This window comes from Odocoileus virginianus, chromosome 6 (assembly GCF_023699985.2).
Source record: "Odocoileus virginianus isolate 20LAN1187 ecotype Illinois chromosome 6, Ovbor_1.2, whole genome shotgun sequence".
NCBI classification, from domain to species: domain Eukaryota; kingdom Metazoa; phylum Chordata; class Mammalia; order Artiodactyla; family Cervidae; genus Odocoileus; species Odocoileus virginianus.
This window is the reverse complement of record NC_069679.1, coordinates 10,287,356-10,307,804: the sequence shown is the minus strand read 5'-3', so window position 1 is coordinate 10,307,804 and position 20,449 is coordinate 10,287,356. Positions and strand designations below refer to the sequence as shown.

Below are 20,449 nucleotides of genomic sequence, written 5' to 3'. Positions count from 1 at the left end.
TCACATTGTGTTTATCCATTCATCCGTAGATACTTGGGTTGCTTCCACCTCTTGGCTATTGTGAATAATGCTGCAATAAACATAGGTGTGCAAATATCTTTTCAAGATCCTGCTTTCAATGGTTTTTAGATATATAACCAGAAGTGGAATTGCTGGATCCTATGGCAATTCTATTTTTAATTTTCAAAAAAATTTTTTTAATATTTAGTTTTTTTTTCCATTTATTTTTATTAGTTGGAGGTTAATTACTTTACAATATTGTATTGCCATACATTGACATGAATCAGGCATGGATTTACATGTGTTCCCCATCCTGAACCCCCTCCCTATTTTTAATTTTTTGAAGAGCCTCCACACTATTTCCAATAGTGGCTATACCACTTAACACTCCCAACAGTGTACAAGTGTTCAACTTTTACCACATCATCACAACACTTGTTTTTTTTTTTTAATACAATGGTCATCCTAATGAGGTTGAGGTGATATATCGTTGTGGTTTTGGTTTGCATTTCTCTAATGACTAATGATGCTGAATATCTTTTCCTGTGCATGTTGGCCTTCTGTATATCTTTGGAGAAATGCCTATTAAGTTCTTTGCCCATTTTTAAATCCAGTTATTTATTTTGTTGTTGTTTAGTTGTGCAAGTTCCTGGATAATCTTGATATTATCCCCTCATAAGATATATGGTTTGCAGATATTTTCTGCCACTCCATAGGCAGCCTTTTCACTATGTTGGTTGTTTCCTTTGACACACAGAAGTTTTAAGTTTGATATAGTCCCATTTGTCTATTTTTGTGTTTATTGCCTGTTCTTTTGGTGTCATATCCAATAAATCATTGCTAAATCCAATGTTATGAAGGTTTTCCCCCCATGTTTTCCTCTAGGAGTCTTGTGGGGAGGGCTGCTTGGCACAGTCAGGAGGATGAGGAAATAGACAGAGACCTCTAGTATCTTTGGCTTGGTAAATACCTGCTGTTACAAGAGTCAGAGCTCAGAACTCTGTACCCCCACCCCTACCCCACCAACTTACTCTTGACATTTATGAAGCTAGTGATTAGACACTGGAACATGGGTGCAGAAAAAACCACCATCTTCACAAATACATCCCCAGTCAGCGATGATTGGGATAGCCAACGATGGTCTCTGCCTTACTGCTGCTTTCCAGTCTTGCTCAAGAGCAACTAATTGTGGAAATGTATTTTTGTTCCCGGCCCTTGCAGTGAAGGAGTCTAGAAGTGTGATGTTTAGCTGTCAGTCTCTGCAGTATAGAAAGGTGGCCAGTAAGGAAGTTGGAATGAATATTGAGCACTGGGTGGGGGGCACCAAGGTAATACAGTAGATGATATATTAGAAAGTTCCAGGCCCCAGCTTAGCCAACAGTGGAGCATTAGTTCACTGTGACTTTCTAAGTACAAAGGAATGGTGGGTTGATGAGGCAGGGTGGTCCTGGGTGAAGGAGTTCAGTGTTATGGACACTAACTCTGCAGCTGGACAGGGCTGGTGTGGAACCCCAGGTCTTCCATGCCTGAGCTGAGTGACTTGAGCAGATCACTGGGTCTCCCTGGGTTTCCTTTCCATCCTTTGTAAAAGGCAGACGTGGGTGGGGGGGAAGGAGGTGGCCCAGAACCTCAGCCTTAAAATTTGAACCATTCAAACTGCTCTGAGGGTGTGAGTGTGGCCCTTAGCCTCCCAGAGTCTCCATATCCTCTTAGGCCATTTTACAAGCGCGAACAGGAGGCCAAATTAGCACTAAGGGCTCCCGAGGTGCCTTCTGCTACGAGGCATTGGCAATGCCCCTCCAGGCTTCCAGAGCCCTTCCCACTAAGCTGGAAAAAATTCTGTAGTCACAGCTGAGAATGTCTGGACAGATATCATGTAGTTTAGTGATTCTAAGACTTCTTTTTTAGCCCCAGAATCTCTTCTTTATTTCCTCAAAGTATTTTGTAGAACTTAATGTATTAAACAGGTAAAAATTGGGGCTCTACCAATGGAAGTGGGGAAGGGGATCCCTGTTGCCACCCTCTCCACTTCCCCATCTTCTTCCCACCCCACTGACTTGCACATATTCCAGGACCACCCTAGAGCACAGTTAAAAACCTTGACTGGTTTATTCCAATGCCAGAAGGCCTAATTCTGAGCAAACTCACATTTATCAACTTATATGGTAGCAGGCAAGCCACTTTCTCGCCATGATCTTCAGTTTTCTCATCTGTCAAATGGGGCTATTTCTCTGCTCTACAAGTTGTGTCTTGCCTACAAGACCACATATATGACAGTACTGTAAGCTGAAAACAGCTTTGGTTTTGTCTGTACCTTGCCTCTTCCTACAGATATTTTGCAGGGAGTCAGGAGTCAAACAATATTGGTCCCCCAGACTTTCAAAATGAGTTTTTTTACAATTCTACTCCAACCTCAAAATCTGAAATGGTCTATCAGCCTTGTTTCCTTCTTTCTTATCTCAGGAGCCCCCCTCTCTTTTCTCCTGCCCCCATCTCTCCATGTTTCCAGAATTCTGAGTCTACCAGCAGTCTGGACCTTCAGAGCCTCCAGCACTTTTTCCTCTATACCCTTAGTTTTGCCCTGGTCCACCCTTCTTAAGTTGCTCCAGGCTCCCTCCTGCAGGACCTTCATTCCGGGAAGGGAACCTCCAAAGAAGCCAAAGAATACGTACATACATCATTACTAGCCCACCCCTCCCTTGCTGAACTCCACACAATCTCGTCCTATTTAGCCTTCCACTTGGATTTCTTTCAGAGCTGAGCCAACATCTACTTTCCTGACTACTTCCCAGTGTAACACAGTTGGCCAGAGGGGCCAGGCTAAATGTCTCCACTTGGAGGAGCTACCAGGAAATCCCAGGACCTTGTTGAGAGCCAGCCCTTCATAGAGAGACTTTATTAGAACTACTACATGATTACTAATTTGTAGGGCAACCTTTAAAATGGCTTAAACTCTACACAAGGGAGGATGCCAGAGCCAGTTGGTTCTAATTACTTTCTGGTAAAGAGAGCACTAGGAATAGAGAAAAGAGTAGGAAAGGGGTCTAAAGACCTTGATTCAGTGTTCGAAGACAGAGAGTCTGAGTTCAGCAACTGCTTCTTCATGTCCTACACGCATGATACCTTTGTGTATCTCAGTTTGCTCACCTGCCAAAGAGGAGCAGAGAGCGCTCCCTTGCTTGTTAAAGTTAGGCGAGACAAGTTTGCGGGGCTCCTCGACCTCAGTGTGATGGGCATCTGGGACTCGGTCATTCTTGGCTGTGGGGGCTGTTCTGTGCACTGCAGGATGTTTAGAGTCATCCTTGGCCTGTACTCAGTAGATGGCAGTAGCATGACTACCCTCAATTTTGATGACCCAAAGTGTCCCCAGATATTGCCAACATCCTCTTAGGAGCAAAATCCCTCCTGGTTGAGGACCACTGGTATACATGAATACACTGTATAAACAAACTCTTCACTGTTATGGCCTGTATGTGACAAGCATACTTTTATCAATTCATTTACTAAAAGGATAGAAAGTTAAGACCAGATTTGGAAGTGAACATCAAAGCTCTGAAGCAAATACAGACCCTCTCCTCTCTCCTCCTCACATCTGCACCCACCATCAAAGACCAGGTGGCGACAGTCCCCCTCCCTCAATCATTCAGCCTGACCCAGAGCACTCCCCACTGCTGGCTCTGCTGGCCTGTATAATTCTTGCGGCATGAGCCTCACCCTTGTGAAGTTGGATGCATTAATACCAGCAAAATATTTCTTAATCTCCTAAGCCTCCACTTTGAATCCTTAAAAAGGAAAGAAAGAAATGGCACAAATCTCTTAATTAGGACGCCCAATCACTTCAATAAATATTTACCCAGTTCCGGCATGAGGCACAGAAACCCTGCCCCCTTAGTCAATGGAGGTCAGCGAAGTGCGCCTTGGGAACAGCGGGATGCAGTGGAACTCGGCCTTGGATGGAATGCTGGGAGAATGTTTCCAGTCTTACACTTCTCCTAAAGACAGATGAACAAACACATTCCATGCCTCCTCTGTACAGAGTCCCAGGTGGACACCAGGGGCTCATTTAAATTATTGCCTGGCTTCCTTAGATTTCTGGAGAGACATGGTGGCCTCCTCGGCCAGTTGCACCATCAAGCAAAGCAAACCATCCCCAGAATTCTCTAGGATGTCTTGGCTGACCACCTTTGTCCCTGTCTGGAACTCTTCCCCTTCCTCTGCACTTAGCCACACTAAGCACCACCCTCTACAGGCAGCTTCCCCGATTTCACCTCTGTCCATCCCTTCTACCCTATACTGCTCCCCTGAGTAGACCCTATTTAGTTCTTAGAGCCTACATACAGCCTGGGATTAGAGGCTGTCTGTGCTTGTGTATGTTTCAAAGGTTTCCCTTAGATTTTGGTACCTCCAAAAAGGTCTTAGAGTAGACTTTCTGTAAATTCCTGCCAGGTAAGCAATTAAGGGTCCCTATTCCCATTCTACAGATCTGGAAACTGAGACCCTAAGAGTTTCCAGGTCTTCCCCAGGATCTGGCAGCTCCTTAGGCCTCTTGATTTAGGCTGGGGCTGCCATGCAGTACTGAATGGATTCCTCTCTTCTGCCCTTAGGAGACTTTAGAGACATTTCACTGGAGCCTGAAATACAAGTGGGGATGATGGCAGGGGTCTTAGGGAAGGGAGCCAAAGGACTTTGTCAGGTGGCAAAACATGGAAAGGATTCAGGGAAGCAGAAAGCACCCAGGCACAGGCTACGGGGGACGGGTCCCTGTTAGCAGCATTTGCTCATCCTGGTCCCCTTTACCCACTGGAACTTCTGTCCATCCTTCTGGGCTAAGCTCAAGCTCCACCCTCCCAGGCAGCCCTCCCAGGAGCCCCTTTCACAACTCCTGTTCTTCCACAAAGCCAGACTACTTTATCCTCATACACTTCATCGTTGTGGCTTGTCCTCTCAGAAATGCTGTGGACTCCACTGCTGTTTACCGAATTTCTCTGTCTCCAGAATTCCCCACCCACCAACCCTCCAAAGCCTAGCTTTGAATTGCCCCTTCCCTTGGGCCCTCCCCTCCCACATGTATCGCAAGGGTCCTTGGGCAGTAGGAATATCCAAGGCCATCATAGGACCATGATAAATAATGGGAATTCCAGAGAGAGAGGGGAAGGCCTGATGACCTTGGTGGGGGGTAAGGCATGGGGCCCAGGCGAGGTGGGGGGCGGGTGAGCTTCAGTGAGTTCAGTGTTTCCACCTGGGCTTGACTACTGCCTGAATCATTCCCCGCAAGGGTTGGGACATTAGACCTTCCTCACCTCTGCAGGCACTCAGGAAATGTGTGAGGAGTTGAATAACTCGATGGTTCTGCATCATCATCATGGCCAACATGGCTATTATTGATCACTTAATGAGCCAGGCTCTGCACTAAGTACATCGCATGCATTATCTCCATCCATCCTCCGAAGAGCTCTCTGAGGTGGACAGGACTGTTATCTCCACTTTACAGATGAGGAAATGGAGGCTTAGCAAGATTAAATACATCCCTCCAGGTCACACAGCTGGGACCAGCCAGAGAATTGGAAGAGGGGATAAGGAGACCCTGGGAAGTCCCCCCGACCTCCTAGAGCTAGTTCCCTTCCCTGAAATAAGGTGGTTGCAGAATGAGCTCTATAGGGGCTCTGTCCGGACTTCCTCGGGGTCTTCCTGTTTCCTGTGGTCTGTTCTGTGGCCCTGATCTGCATTCCCAGGAAAGTCAAGCTTGCAGAGACAGTGGAGTGTGGGGGTGAAGACTCTGGAGCCACACTGCCTGGGTTCAAGTCCATCAGCCACTGAAGTGACTTTGGGCAAGTCATTGTACATGGCATGTCAATTGCCCCCCCCACCCCCCTGTATAACAGGGGTGATACTGATAGTACCCACTTCATTCACTGTGAGAGGATTAAGTGTGTTAATATTTGTCAAGTGCTTAGAACACTGTCTGGGACAGAGTTAAGCACTATGTAAGAGTTTGTTAGATAAATAAAAATTCCTTTTCCTTTTCCTTTGTGGTGAGGTGCTCACTTGTGGAGGAAGGCTGGGGATGACTGGTGGATAGGGGTGGTGAAGGTGAAGGGACAGAACTGCCCTAGCAATGGAGTCAAGGGCCAACCATCAGAGGAGGCTTATAGAATCAGCCAAATGGGAGAGGACAGAGAAAGATTTCTCTTCCCTTTGTGCATGCAGTCCCAATGACAGACCAGGAGAAAATCAAAGCCAGTGGAGGCTGTGGGGGAAGGGATGACACGGAGTGATCTGAAACCCACCCAAGGTACTGAAAGTAAAAGTTTAGTCAGTCAGTGGTGTCTGACTCTCTGCAACCCCACGGTCTGTAGCCCTCCAGGCTCCTCTATCTATATGACTTCCCAGCAAGAGTACTGGAGTGGGTTACCATTTCCTTCTCCAGGGGATCTTCCCGACTCAGGGATGGATCCTTAGTCTCCTTCCTGCATTGCAGGCAGATTCTTTACCATCTAAGCCGCAAGGTACTGAGCTCTTCCTCAAATTGGAGGCCACAGCCCTGTGACTGACCTGAGTCAAGTCCTTTGATTCCTGGGAAAAAGAGAAACCATTTATTAACACTCTATCTAAAATGCTTGGCAGTTAATTTTTAAAAGCCAGAAAAGCAGCTCTTGGAGCTGGTGAACAACTGCCCACCAACCACCTCTCACCCCCCAGCGAAGGGCTGGGGAACCTCCTCTCTGCAAATCCAGGCCGGGCTTTCTGTCTCACTGGGTGACTTGTGTGTGTGTGTGTGTGTGTGTGTGTGTGTGTGTGTGTGTGTGTATGTGTGTGCCAGGAATTCCTCTCCCACGTGGGGTGGACTCCGAGGTACTCAATTAAGCAGCCAATGAAAAGTCAGCTCTCCGGTAGCAAATGACCCTGACACTTCTTGTAACATAAACAGTTGAAACGTTTCCAATTAGAACTGGAGACAGAGACGTTTGAACTCTCTCTCTCCACTCCCCTCCTTCTTGAAAAATAATTGTCAAGCGCTTTGGGCGGGGTGTCGTATACACGTTTTTTCTTTTCTACCTCCAGCATAAAAAATTATTTTTCTCCGTGTTTTCCTAATTTGTGGGGTGGCAAGGTGGGGGGTAAAGAGGTGGCGAGCTGAAAGGGGAGCTGGGCTAGTTGCTTTTACCTCCCTGCTCCTCTACATGCTGGAGGCCAGAAACCCAGCGGACTTGTGAGGAGCCAGTGGAAGCCCTGCGCTGGGGAGCTGGGCCTGTGACCTCACTGCCAGACCCTCAGTGTGAATGAATGAATGAATATGAATGAGTGAATGCCTTTCCTTTAGCACATATCCCACGGGGTCCAGCTCTTGCTATCAAACAGGACTTTGAAGCTGGCTGTTGAACCGGTTGCCCTGGACTCGAATCCTGACACCTATGCCCACCTTGGGGCAAATTACTGGACTTTCTAGATCTTCTCTTTTACTCTATAAAACAGGGCTACCAGTCAGGCCGCTTCCTTCGGGATTGCCTGAGTAGCAGTGTCCTGCCTTGTACATAGAAAGAGATTTGGCGCCACTATCATTTCAAACTCGGTGGTGGGGTCCTACAGTGGAATCCTGCCGAGGAGGCGGCTCTCTGCAAAACCAGGTAGATCACACAAGGGCTCCAAGGTTCCAGGGCTGGCACAGAGGCTCACAGGTGAACTCGACCTGAGTCTACCCGGCAGGAGGGCACTGGCTCAACGACTAGGAGAGTGGTCGCCCAGGCAGAAGCGACAGCAAACTCCAGACCTCTCTTCTGGCCCCGATCCGCGTGGACCCGACTTGGGGGCCATGTTTGTCGGCCAACTGCGGGAGGACGCCATCGAGGCCAGTCTTAAGTGAGAACGGAGAGAGGGAAGGCCAGACCAGGCGCCGCATCCCGGGCATCTTGAAGGCATTGTGTTTAATAAATCCGGGCGAGACGCACACCCACTCTCTCCCCCCACCCCCCACTCCCTCTCAGCTCCCAAATCGAGACCTGCTGCGGGACCCCAAGTTTATGGGGTTTTAAAAACCCCCTCCACTTTGATTAGCAGCTTCAAAGAGCTCCCTTTAAAGTTTGCCCCCTTCCTCGCCCCCACCTCCTCTTTTACGGGCCACCCCTCCCCCATCATTCCTCCTAGACTTCTGGACGGCAACAGAACACTTAATGCAAGTTTGAAAGAGGTGGGGAGGGGGGTACTCTTTAGGCTTCCTCCTGAACGTGGGTTGTAGAAATTGCCTGTTTAAGGCTTGCACAGGAGTCGGAGAACCGTCGAGTTTGGTTTTTTCCCATTTTTCTTTCTTTTTTCCCCCCTCTTCTTTTTTTTTCTTTTTTTGGTTTGTGTGTGTGTTTTTACCTTTTATTATTTAAATTGATACGTTTCATTACTAGGGAGAAAAATAAAATATTCCTTTGATACACAAAATCAAATTGATATTTAGCCTCTGCTTACTTTTTTATGCATGGCTCCTTTATACCACATGGTAGTGACAGATTGTTTGAGCTGGAAGGAAAAGCCATTCAAAGCTAATTAAGCAGCCATTCCAAGCACTATTTGCAAGCGGGAGGCTCAGAAGCCTCGGCATTTGTCAGCGCTCCCCCACCCCGCGTGGTTTTGACTGACAGCCTTGGTCGCCGACTGACAGGGCTCGGCAATTTAACCAATCAGTAACTGAGACTCCCATCAACAGTCTCTGATTGGTCTTCTGAGCCTCGCTAGGGGGCGGGGTCTTCGGCCCCCACGTGGGGGCAGGGGCGAGAAAGGGGCGGGGCGGGTGGGAAGCGGGTGCGCCCACCCGTGACGTAAGGGGGAGGGCAGAGAAGGAGGAGGGGGGAAGGAAGCTCCAAAGAGGAGCCATTTTGTGTCTAATGAATGCTGCGGCCAGATGCTCGCATCTGTCGAGCGGGGCTTCTCCCCACCCCCCTCTTCAGTGCGTGGCGCACACGATTTATGTTTTTATTTAGGAAAATAAATAAATGAAGAGAGGAGCGCGGTTCTGGACTGGCGGCCGGAGGGGACGCGGGGAGGCTCAACTCCGAGGCGGGCGCTCACGTGTAACTCCCAGCGCACCGGCCTCCGAGCGCCCGCTCGCTCTCAGCTCCTCATTAAAATGCAAAAGCGAACTCCAGCTCCTAATGAGGGGAAAATATAGATCCCGGGCCCGCCGCCGGCCCCCGGGTGCGTGCGGGTTCGCGGAGATGTTGGAGAGGAGGGTCCACCTGGGCTCCCCACCCGGCGGTGCCCCTGCGGCCCAGGGCGTGGCCCCCCCAGCCTCCCGACGCTCGAAGGCCGCGTCCCCCCGGCCCGTCTGCCCTGATGTAACCCCTAGCGCAGTAGATGCAGGCTGTGGGTTTGCGGGCAAACTGGCCCCCGGAGTCGAGTGGCCTGTGCGAGCGCGCGGGGAGTCCCGGAGGCGTGGAGGTGGGGGTGGGAGAGGAGCGAACGGGGGCGGGTGAGCGTCTGCGCCTCCCGGGGCGTCGAGGCTGGCGGCCGAGACGCCCACAGGCTCGCACACGCGCCCCTCTGCAGGCTTCCGCCGACGCCGTGACACTGCCGGGGGCAGGCTGAGAAAACCGGGTCGGAACTCGAAGCTCCCGGGATGGTGGGGTAAGGCCGCCACCGCATTCCCGACTCCGCTTCCCTGGCCCCGGCGCTCACTGGGCAGCTGCGGCGAAGGCGTAGCGGTCTCCACCGGGAAGGAGCCCCCGAGTGGGGACAGTGCGGACTGTGCGGGGTGTCCGCGAGCAGACGGGCCCTTCTATCTGCGTAGCCCGCCAAGCAAGAGTTCCTCCGACTTGTCCTCGCGGGCAGCCGCCGCACATCAAAGACGCTGTTTATTTGGCTTTCCGTAAAGGACAAATGAACAAAGAAGAAAAGCTGGGGACCGCGGGGGGCGGGGGCGTGGGCAGGAGAAGGGGCAAAGAAAGGGACACTCTCAGTTCCGACCAGAATTAAGGTGGGAGGCAACTTTGGGAGCCACCATTTTATCGGTCCTAAATCTTGTGAAGTGAAAACATTAAAGTGACAAAGTGATTCTGTTTGTTTTATAGTATCTAATTGGGCTGCTTTGCAGACCTAATGAGATTAGAGGGAGGAATCGTTCACCGCCACTGCAGAATAAACTGATACATTGCTACCAGCCACAGGTTTTGAGGACTGTACAGCTTGTCTCTTTCTTTTGTTGTTATTCCTCTGTTTTCCCTCTTTCCCCCTCCCGCCAAATGATTATTTGCTAGTATATCGTGGGAAAAAAAAAAGAGGAGGGGGGGAAAAACCCAGAAGCCCTGGACTATAATATATATCTATTTATTATATGTCTTTCGGTTAATTCCTGATCTGAGGAGCGCTGTTTTTCACTCCCATGCGAAAGTCACCAGCGGGTAGGGCCTGATTGCTACTTTTCATGCATAGTTTTAGACACAAGAGGGCATTGTGACGTCGCGCCCGGCGGCGCCCAGTCGCAAGCCGAGTCCAGCTGCCCCACGTGGGGGCCCCGCGCTCCCATTGGCCAGCGCCGGGCGAAGCTGCCACATTATTTTGTTACTTTTCAGTCCCTATTTGGAACTGCTCTCGCGGCAGTTCAGACCTCGTGCTCGTCCCCCTCGCCTGTCTGTGTGTGGTATCCGCAGGTCCGGGGCACTTTTTTGGTGTGTGTGTGTGTGTGCGCGCGCGCTGGGTGTGTGTTGGGGTTGGGGGGGAGGGGAGTGACGGGGCGCGGAGAGGAGAGCCGGGCCGAGGCGAAGGAAGGAAGCCGCAGAGCTCCCGGGTCTCGAGCTGCGTCTCCCCTCCAGCGCTCTTCTGCCTGCGCGCTCCGAGGCGGCGGTGGCGGCACCGAGCGCTCCTCGCTGGGGACTCGGCGCTCGGACTGGGAGCAGCGAGGACACCCTTGCGTCGGCTTCTAGTGCCTACTGGAGTTAGGATGCCAGGGCGGTTGATTCCCACCTACTGAACCCGGAGTTTCCTCCTCGGCCCTGGGAAGGGCTTGCAGCGGCGGCGGCGGCGGCAGTAGCAGACGGAACAGCAGGCTTTCCTCTCCGAGGGGGGGCGTCGAAGCGCCCGCGCCGGGCTCCCGCCCTCACCCTCCGGCGCTCCTGCGGCCCCAAGCCGCCACCACGGTGCCTGCCTCCTTCCTCTTCTCGCCGAGAGCCGCCCCTGGGATCGGACCCGTGCGCCCTGGATGCTGAGGCTGCCCTGGCGCGCCCCCCTCCCGGCGCGACGCGCTAAGTGAACCGGAGGGCGCCCGCGCTTGCCCCAGGAGGGGCCCCCAGACCTCGGGACCCCGCGCCGGACCCGCCGGGGAGACGACGATGTCCGCGCAGCCCCCAGCTCTGACGCGCTCCACGCAGCGGGGGGAAGGCGGCCGGCCGCAGCTCGCGGAGCCCTAGGTGCACAAAGCCCGCGCCCGCCGACGACTTTGCCGCCTGCTCCTCGGCTCTTTGTCTCCGCTTGGTGCGGGCGCCGGACTCTGGGATTTCGGTGCGAGATCGGGCTGGGGGGGCCGGGGGCGAGCTCTCGGTTTCCCGGCCGCCCCCCGCTCGGGTTCGGCTCCCCCCTCCCCCGCACCTCCCCGGCCCGGGCTCTCTGCGCTTCCACTCTCTCGGAATCACGACCCCTCCCTGCCATGTATCCGCAAGGCAGACATCCGGTGAGTAATTTCAACTCGGTTTATTTAAGCATCTATCATGGCAGGGTAAACGAGGCAGTTTATCTGGCACCTCCATTTTGCTTGTTGCTACCTTTATGGTATGTGTGCGTGTGTGTGTGTGTGTGTGTGCGCGCGCGCGCGCGCGCTCACACAAAGGATGGTGATGGGGGGCGCCGTAGAGAGAGGAGGTTAATTCCGCCCTAATGGCGTGAGGGGCTCCCAGTGTTCCTGGGGAACTGTTTGTTTTCATGCTGTCCCCCGCCCCCTCGCCTAAGTCTCCCAACTCACTCGTTGTCTCCTCTGTCCCCGTCTTACTTGGGAATAGGAGCCCCTTCGTAAAAGAGATAGGAGCCCCGCGGCCGAGAGGGAGAGATTAGGGCGCCCCCCTCCCCGTCGAGGACTGGAGAAACTTGTTGGGAAGGTTCTGGGCTTTGTGGGAGGCCCCTTTGGCTGAGGTGGGGGCGGGGGGAGACCGGGGAAAGCCGCTGAGGGGCCTGGGCAGCTTGGAGCCGGGTCTGACTCCCCCGCCCCTCCCCTGTCTTGTCCTGGCCGGCTTCAGGCTCCCCATCAACCAGGGCAGCCAGGATTTAAATTCACGGTGGCTGAGTCTTGTGACAGGATCAAAGACGAATTCCAGTTCCTTCAAGCTCAATATCACAGGTAAGGCCTCTGGGGGCCGCCCCGGGGCTGGCAGGGCGGGGGCGTCCCCGCCGCGGCTCCTGCCACCACCCCTCGGGGACTGAGCGGGCTCTCGACCCCAGGGCGGCGGGGCAGCCCGGGCCTCCTCCTTTTGTTTCCCCTTTCCGAGCGCGGCGCCTTAACCCTTTGCTGCCGGCAGTCTCCCGGCTCTCCGTGCGGCTCCCGGGGTGAGGGAAGTTGAGGGATCCGGGCGCGAGCCGGCCCGCTCCGGGTTCTGGGGGTCGCAAGGGGCCGCGAGCCAGCGTCAGGGTCCCGGCCCCCACCCCACCCCACCCAGCGCCCCGGATAAGTTCACTCGCTCGGCCGCGGAAAGTTTCAAGTTGTTACACTCCCTCTGCCTGTGTCGGGGACCCACGTCCCCCTCCGCCCGAGGCTGCGGGATGAGGGGAGCACCCCCGGGGGTGGGTGTCAGGAAAGTGGCCAAGTGGCTCTGAGACGCCCCGGGGTTGGGGTCCCAGAGGAGGCTGTGCAGGCACCAGGCCTGAGCCGGCTCCTCCTGCCCTCGTAGCCTCAAAGTGGAGTACGACAAGCTGGCGAACGAGAAGACGGAGATGCAGCGCCATTATGTGATGGTGAGAGGCGGCTGGGACCCGGCCAGGGTGGCGTGGGCCTGGGGAGCCCTGCCCAGCCTCCGCGGGGCAGCCCCCGCAGCGGGTGCAGTCCGAGTGTGCCATCCCACCCTTTTTCACCAGCCTCCGTCAGCCCGGGCCACTTGGAGGAGGGTGGGTGAGAGGAGGGGCAGGAAGAGAAACCCAACCCCCGTCCTCGCACACTACCTTTGTGCGCCTTTGATTTGTGTTCTGAAGGTTTCCCCGAGGGCCGGTTGTCCTGTCTTCACTAGTAAGATAGGGTTGGATCAGCCCACATCGGGGTTGGATAAAAATCGTTCTTAGAGACCTCCTGGGAGTGTGTAGAAACGTCTCTGCTCTGCAGCTCTGGGATTTAGCCAGAGTGGGACATAGGATCTCTCCCCCTCCCTCTTTTCTCCCCAGGGGTTCCTGAGAGTGGAGGAGCCTTTTGCCTCCATGCTCACTTAGGGATCACCCCACTGAGAATCTCATGGACCCTGGGGCAGTGTGTAGACGTGTCCTCCCTTTTCCCAGTGTCTCTTCCAGCAAGTTTTAATCTTCTGATGGTGAGGACGGCACTGGAGGCCCTTCTGTGGGACCCCGTGCATTGCTCTCCACATGAGAGACCTTGGACACATTGCTAAATAACTCTGATAGGGCAGGCGCTCCCAGTGTACACATGATTCCCTGTTGAACCCGAACGCTGTATAAACAGGATATATGGCACAGGCCGGGCTGGTGGGAGGGAGGGCCCAACTCTTCTTACACTATTTATTGCACATTAGGGTATTCTGTTGAGATGAGAACAACACTCCTGAGTCCTTCTTATGATTCTTCAGCCCCTTTGTAGCTGGCTTTGGGGTTTGACTTAAACTTCTTTAGCAAATGTATTCTAAAAGTACCATTTGGCCAAAACCTTCTCCAAAGACGATTTCTGGAACACAGGTTTTGGTGTTGTGCGTTAATGGCAGTTCTTTTTGCTTTTAGTACTACGAGATGTCCTACGGTTTGAACATTGAGATGCACAAGCAGGTAAGTGCTTTAGGATGTATATCTAATTACATATCCAGCTCTTGACAGGCAGGGTCTGAGGCTTGGTTGAGTTCTCAGACATGTTGGGCTTTTAGCATCCGAGCTTGTGAAGTTTGTTATGGTCTTGGATCTTGGTGGAGGGGTAAGGAGCAAAAGGAAAGTTGTCCCTTCAGGATCCGCTTTACAAACTCCTGAAACCCAGATGTAGCTGGCTGCTTTAATCTGTTTTAATGTAAAATTTACAAAAGGAAAGGCAGGAGGGTGTGTGTGTGTGTGTGTGTGTGTGTGTGTGTATGAGCAAAAATGTGATGTTCTGCCTTGATAAGATTAAACTTCAAGAGTCTTAAAAGCCAGGCTGAGCTGTCAAAATTTAAGGAAACAGGCTACCTACCACTTAAAAATATAAATGAAGGATGAATTACAGCCCGGTACCTTGCGTATATGAGGCAACTTTCTCATCTCCATCTTATTGTAAAGGCTGCCTTGGTCATTCCCATTTTCTAGGGTGAAGCTGAGAGGTGAAGTAACAAGCCAGGAGCAGCCTAGCCAGGACTTCTGAGATGGCTGGGGGTTGAGCTCAGCTTTGAAATCCTGAAGTCAAACCAGTTTAGCTGGTGTGTGATGGATATGTAAACTACCCCGTATTGTCACTCTTCTAATAACAGTATACCTCAAACCGGGCAAATACAAACACCTTTATCTCTGTGCATATCAGTAACTCGTCCTGGGCGCTGGGCTGGGCTGTGGGAGCGGCCTGTTTGTATATTTGTGTTCCGAGGAGAGGCCGCCTATAGTTTGGCTTGGCCAGCGATTAGCGTTGACTTGGCAGGGAGAAATGGCGCGGGCCGGTTGTTCTTTTTAACAATTGGTGTTCTTGAAATCTCAGAAGGCTGTTGACTCATTCTAGCCTTTGGTGACCGTGACTTGAATGGATTTTCTGCTCTAAATGAACAGTGGTTTACAAGGTTTAAATTTTGCTCTTTAAGGGGGCAGGACCCAGGGCAGGTGAGAAGGGCAGGTGACCTCTGGAATGCTTGTAGATTCCTGCCTGCTCGCTCCAGTGGCTTCACAGAGAGCCTTTGGAATCTAGCTTCCTTCCCCCTCCTGGAGGGAACCCTAGTGTTGGGTGAAGGGCAGCTAGAGAGGGGCCTCAGTTTGTTGAGGAATCTGGGGAGGCAGTCAGGGATTAGCTTTTTAGGGAGACACGGGAAAAGGGTACCAGGCTTTAAGTTCCACAAGAATCATAAACAGACACAAGTTTGTAAGTAAAGATGTTTGTCCTCGGGAGTATGGGCTAGAGACTGCCTTACTTTAAGTGGAACTGGCTGGATCCGACTGGTTCATTAAGAATGTGTGAAGTGGAACGGGGGTCCCGGGTGTTCAAGGACCTTGGGTTGTTATGCAAGATGCCACCTCCTCCCATTCTCCACCCCTCTTTTTTTGTCCTCAGTGCTTGCTATCTTGGGTGTGTTTAAAGAGGGTAATTGCACCCAGGTTTAAAATTTATAGCAGCCGTTCTTCTAAGAGCTTCGTAATTAAGGTGTAATATGTCATTGCATGTTGAGGTCTGCATGGGTGGTGTTCCCTGTGTCTGTAAGTGGATGGTTCTTTGGCACAAAGAATCCATCTTGGCTGTTGGAGCGGAGCTGCTCCTGGAGTCCTGGGCCACTCTGAACCCAGGAAGAGTTATTCACCTTCCTAGCACATTCATTGGTGAGGTTTACATAAGGAGCAGCTGTGTGCATCTCGGGCTGCTGGCCCGTCCCCAGACCCAGGGTTCTTAGGGGGAGAATGCCTGAGGTTTGGTGACATGATCTCATTTAATCCTCTCAGCTGCCAGAGGGAGATAGATGTGTTCTTTGCCCCCTTTTTATAGGTGAGGAAACTGAGGCTTTAGGGAAGCCAGGAGTGCAGAGGTGGGACTTGAATGAGGGCCTCTGGCTTCCAGACCGAGCACTTTACCCTGTTTGCCACTCACCTTTGCCTTGGAGCCTCAGCTCCCACTTGCTTCCCAGCAGGACTGTCTGTGCCCTGAGCACAGTGCCTTTGCTGGGTTTACGGCAACCTCTGAGTTGGGTGAAATCACCCTGTGGCTGTGTAGGAACAAAGAGGCAAGGAGGTGAAGAAACCCAGCACTGAGAAATGCAGTCCTGACCTCCTGGGGCTGGCCACTCCCTAGGCTTGCTAGGGTTCTGCAGAAGAAAACCGGCCACTAATTGTAGTGTGGGTCTTGGGTGCATTTGGTGGATGGTGGTTAGGCCTGAGCAAACAAGTTTATCAGCTGACCTGTTTAGCGGTTGACTGGTGTTTTATCTGCACACACAATCAAGTGACTGGAGTGCTTGAATTATTCATGCAGTGTCCTGCCCTCTAGACTTGACTGTTCGTGTGATTACATCTGCCTGGAACAAACAGGCTGGATTCTTCATCTTGAAGCTCAGGGGTGGGGGTGGGGAATGTCTGTACTTTTATATAATAGAAGATCTCCAGAGCTAGCACCTTGGGAAGTGTGGCAGCCCTCAGCCAGCTCACACACACATGCACACATACACACACTCGCATGCACACACACCCCTCTTACAACACCACCACATATTTTTTTCAAAAGCCCTTCTTTGCTGGCTCAATGGGAAATGCCTGTTAGTTGGGAACCTCAGGTTCTGCCAGATGGACCTGAGTATTGACAGAGGGCAGCTGATGAGGTATGTCCAGCTAGTCTTTATTTTACTGAGAGGTTAAACTCACTGTGGCTGGCTCCTTTCCTGGCCGTTTCTCTGTCTCCCTCTGTGTTCTTTTTCCAAGCTGTCGAGTGAATCCCAGAGAACACAGTCGATGGTTTCTCCTCCCCTTCTTGGTTTCCCTCCCTAATTGTGGCAAAGCAGAGATTACAGAATCATGGGCCTGGCCTGAGATTTCAAGAGGTCACCCACCTCCTCCAAGCCTCTGCTTCTAGGCAGGATGTCAAGGGTGATTCAGCAAGCCCAGGGAGTCGATGATGGCTGGCCAGCTCATCAGTTCCCATCTTGTTCCCACAGAGGCTGACACTCTCCAGTGTCAGCCACAAATCACAAAGCCAGTGTAGAAACAGGCGCTCCAGAGCAATTGTAGTGCATAGGGTTTGAGGCACTGACGCTCTGAGAAGCTGGCTCAGGCTATCTTTTCACCCCTTGCTGGTGATCACTGAGGTTTTAGAAGAGCACTGGAGGCCTATTGATTTGGGGAATGTGTCACGCCCCCACTTTCCCATCACCAAGCAGCCCTTCCTCTGACTTTCTGTTCTAACTGGGAGAGCCCTTTGGCTTCTCCTGCAAACCTTTCAAGGTCCAGATGAAGGAACTAAGGCCCAGGCGGGGGAGCTGAGGTTTCCAGATCCATCCAGTCCAGTGTTACCAGAGGAGCTGCTCTTGCCACTTTTCCTCCCAGCCCAGCTCTCTTAGCAAAACTCAAGAAATGAAGAGTGCTCGTTTACTAACTAATAGCACTCTGTGTCTTTAATTACCATTGCTTCTTTCTGCGTTATTATCTCAGGAGGTTAAGGCTACAAACCTGGCGACAACAAAGTCCAAAGTCCCGCATTTCGGCTTGTATAACCATATCAGCTGAATCGTCTCTGCCTGCCCAGGGTCCTCTTCTGAACCACCAGCTATTTGCACAACTAATGATTCATTGCGCCTGGTAATAAACACAATGAATAACTAGCAATCCTGGAGATAAGGTTCACAGGTAAGGTAAGGTGATAAAACCTGTGAATCTTTCACTTGAGGATGGGTATGGCCATGGGGTTGGCCGTGGACATGGCTGAAAAGGAAGATGGAACATCTTCATTTATTACTTCCCCTCTCTGGGCCCTCCCACCCACATAAAAAGGGCTTGGGCTGGAAGACCTTCAGACATAACATCTTGAAGTTCTGTGGCCACTGTGAAGGTGTGAGGAGCGAGAGGGGATCAGCAAGTGATGAAGTTGCCAAAACCCTGCCCAGGAGTCGAGTCAGTCTTGGTGGGGAGAAGGTGGGACACTCAAATTGAAGGGGAACGTATTTCTTTGTACTAGGGCAGTCCCTATTTGTGTGGCGTCTGAGTTGAGCTAAGAAAAGATCCCTCTGAGTATCATTTATTTTGGTCAGAATACTGGCATCCGGGAACCCCTCTCACACCTCAGTTTCCTTCTGACGTTTTTGCCTTGTCGCTCTTCTCCGGAGCTCTCTCTGTTCTCATCCTCTTCAGCCGTGGAGTAGGGTGTCTCCCTTGCTCCTCTCTGGGATCCACCAAGTTGAAAGCTCCCTTCACCCTGTCCTGTCCACCTGGGAAGAACCTGCCCCCTGGACCCTCAAGGCTGCCACCCATTCCAGCCTTCTCTGGACCTATTGCTTCTTGTTTATGGAGCTGTCAGAGTGAGGGTCTGTGTGCTTTCTGGCTCGTTTCCTTCTTATCCACACTGTTACTGAAATGATCTGGGAGATGGGCACGTGGCCCCCAGCGATCATGGGAACTGGTCCCGGGTAGGGACCTGGCTCCTTATTGAAGACTCATCTTGAATCCTGCCAGACCAGGGGCTCCTGGAGGGGCACGGAGCTCGCTGCCTTCTGTCTGTGGCTTCCTCCTTCCCCTCTACAGGAAGCGGCTAGTCTGTGTCAGAGATCCTCTGTTTCCTTTTTGTTGTTGGAGTAAGTCAGTCAAGGGATGAATTCCCTTTTTCTTCCTGTGTGGGGAAGATGTTTTTCATCTCGTTTGTACAAAATCCTGGGATACCGGGGAAAGGTGGTCCAGGCCAGACCTCAGTGGGGTGTCCCACTGATCTGCATGCAGAAAGTCTCAGTATCTGTGGGGAGCCCCTCTGTTGAGGTCTCCTATGGGTGCTTTGCATATAATAGGTGCTCAGTAAACACATTGCTTTTCCTTTGCTCAGGATTACTGTGGTGTCAGAGGGTGGAATTCCCATTCCCCGAGCCTTGTGAGTTGGGAGGGGGGTTGCTCTTGCAGGGCTTCCTCCTATTTCCTCCTCTGGCTCAGCATCCAGTTTCTTCATCAGTCAAATGAGGGGATTGGACTGATTCCCAAAACGGAGTATTAGGGGCCTGGGATGTGCTGGGTGTGGGCTGGGGCTGGTTTCACAGACACCCTTCCTCCTCGGGGGAGTCGGGCATCTAAATAAGTCATTGCAATGCAGTGAGGTAAGCGCTAACAGGGCCAGTGTCACGGGAGGAGCGCCCGGGGACAGAGCAGCTCATTCTTCCTGGGAAAGGGGAGTCGGGTCAGAGAAGAGTACACCGGAGAAGACTGTGCAGAAGGGCTGTTACTTGAGCCGGAGGGCTGTGTTCATTAGGCAGGCGCCCCCGGAGGCTCATCTGGGGGTGTCAGCAGCCGTTGGGAACACTGCGCTGTGTGTCCCGGAAGCCACAAGTCCAGAGTCTTGGGAACCGGCCGGGGGGAGGGGAGGAGGGACTCCACTTGGGGCGGGAGGCGAGGTGGTGACATGTTGCAGCCAAGTGATCTCCAAGGCCTCTCGGCGCTCACACTCGCTGCTCTGTGGCTCCTCCGTCCCCAGATGGCTCTCCAAGGCTGGCCCGTGTCCATCTGCCGGGCTGGGGGTGGGGTGGGGGCCGCTCCCTGCAGTCTGTCTCCCTCCCCTGCCGGCGACCCCACCATCATCTGCTGGTTTGAACTTTATCCCCCAAAGTGGCATTGTCTTCTCGCTCATATTGGTAATTCTGTAATGACTGGTTATGACCCGCCCCCTCCCCCATATTTAATTCTCATCAGCCCAGCTCTCCACTTTGCTATTAATGATAGCAAGCCAGCAAAATAGCTTTCAACATGCCATTGACAGTCTGGTTTAAGAGAGCACTTGAAGTAGTGCTAGACAGCTGAAAGCACCCATAATTGTGTACCAGAGTGAGAACTGCGCGCTCAAGGGCCTTGTTTTTATATGCTTAAAGGGACAATATCTTGTTTTCAACAAATGCTCTCGGAGACTCACAGCCAAGATGCGTTCTCTCCCCTTCTCTCCTTGCTTTTCTCCCTTGGCTTTTGTTTTTTTTTTCCCTCTTGCCTTTCAAAAGAAATGTTCCCTCTCAAGTTGAGGCTAAGGAGAAACTTAGGGAAGGGGGAGTTTCCTGCCACCACAGAGGTAAGGTCTGGGGTGTGACCCACTGCAGGCAGCCTGTGGGGTATGCGGTGGGGGGGGGCTCCTCTGAGGGTCTTCTGGAGGGGGTAACGGGGGTAGTTGCAATTCTCCCCAGCAGTGATGTAGAGTACTTTGGTGGCTAAGGATGTTGCCCGGTGAACGTGAGGGTGGAGTGGGGCAGGCTTCCAAGATGTCACCTCATCACCGTGGATGAGCAGGCAGAGGCCACCTGGGGGAGAAAGGGGTCAGCCTATGGGGAATCAGATTAGAACCCTCTAAGCCCTTGAAACCAGATTCTAGGAGGCCCTTCTGTACAGAGGTCCCTCTGGAAATCATGCGGATGAGTAGGGCAGGGACCTGCCTTCTGCAGGGGATGTT

General features: G+C 52.4%; 1 protein-coding gene across 10 annotated transcripts in view; it reads left to right on the top strand.

The window, feature by feature from the left end:
• The first annotated feature begins 10,493 nt into the window (after positions 1-10,493).
• Positions 10,494-20,449, top strand: part of TLE3 (TLE family member 3, transcriptional corepressor) — a 48,883-nt gene continuing 38,927 nt past the window's right edge. For 5 of the 10 annotated variants that reach the window (XM_070468730.1, XM_070468729.1, XM_070468727.1 and 2 more), the window contains exons 1-4: positions 10,495-11,647; positions 12,207-12,307; positions 12,855-12,918; positions 13,903-13,947. In XM_070468730.1, coding sequence (XP_070324831.1) covers positions 11,624-11,647; positions 12,207-12,307; positions 12,855-12,918; positions 13,903-13,947 — 234 coding nt within the window. In that variant the 5' untranslated portion in view covers positions 10,495-11,623. Of the gene's footprint in view, positions 11,648-12,206; positions 12,308-12,854; positions 12,919-13,350; positions 13,482-13,902; positions 13,948-14,471; positions 14,562-20,449 lie in introns of those variants that run through there. The other 5 variants (XM_070468725.1, XM_070468723.1, XM_070468728.1 and 2 more) reach the window with 4 other exon arrangements.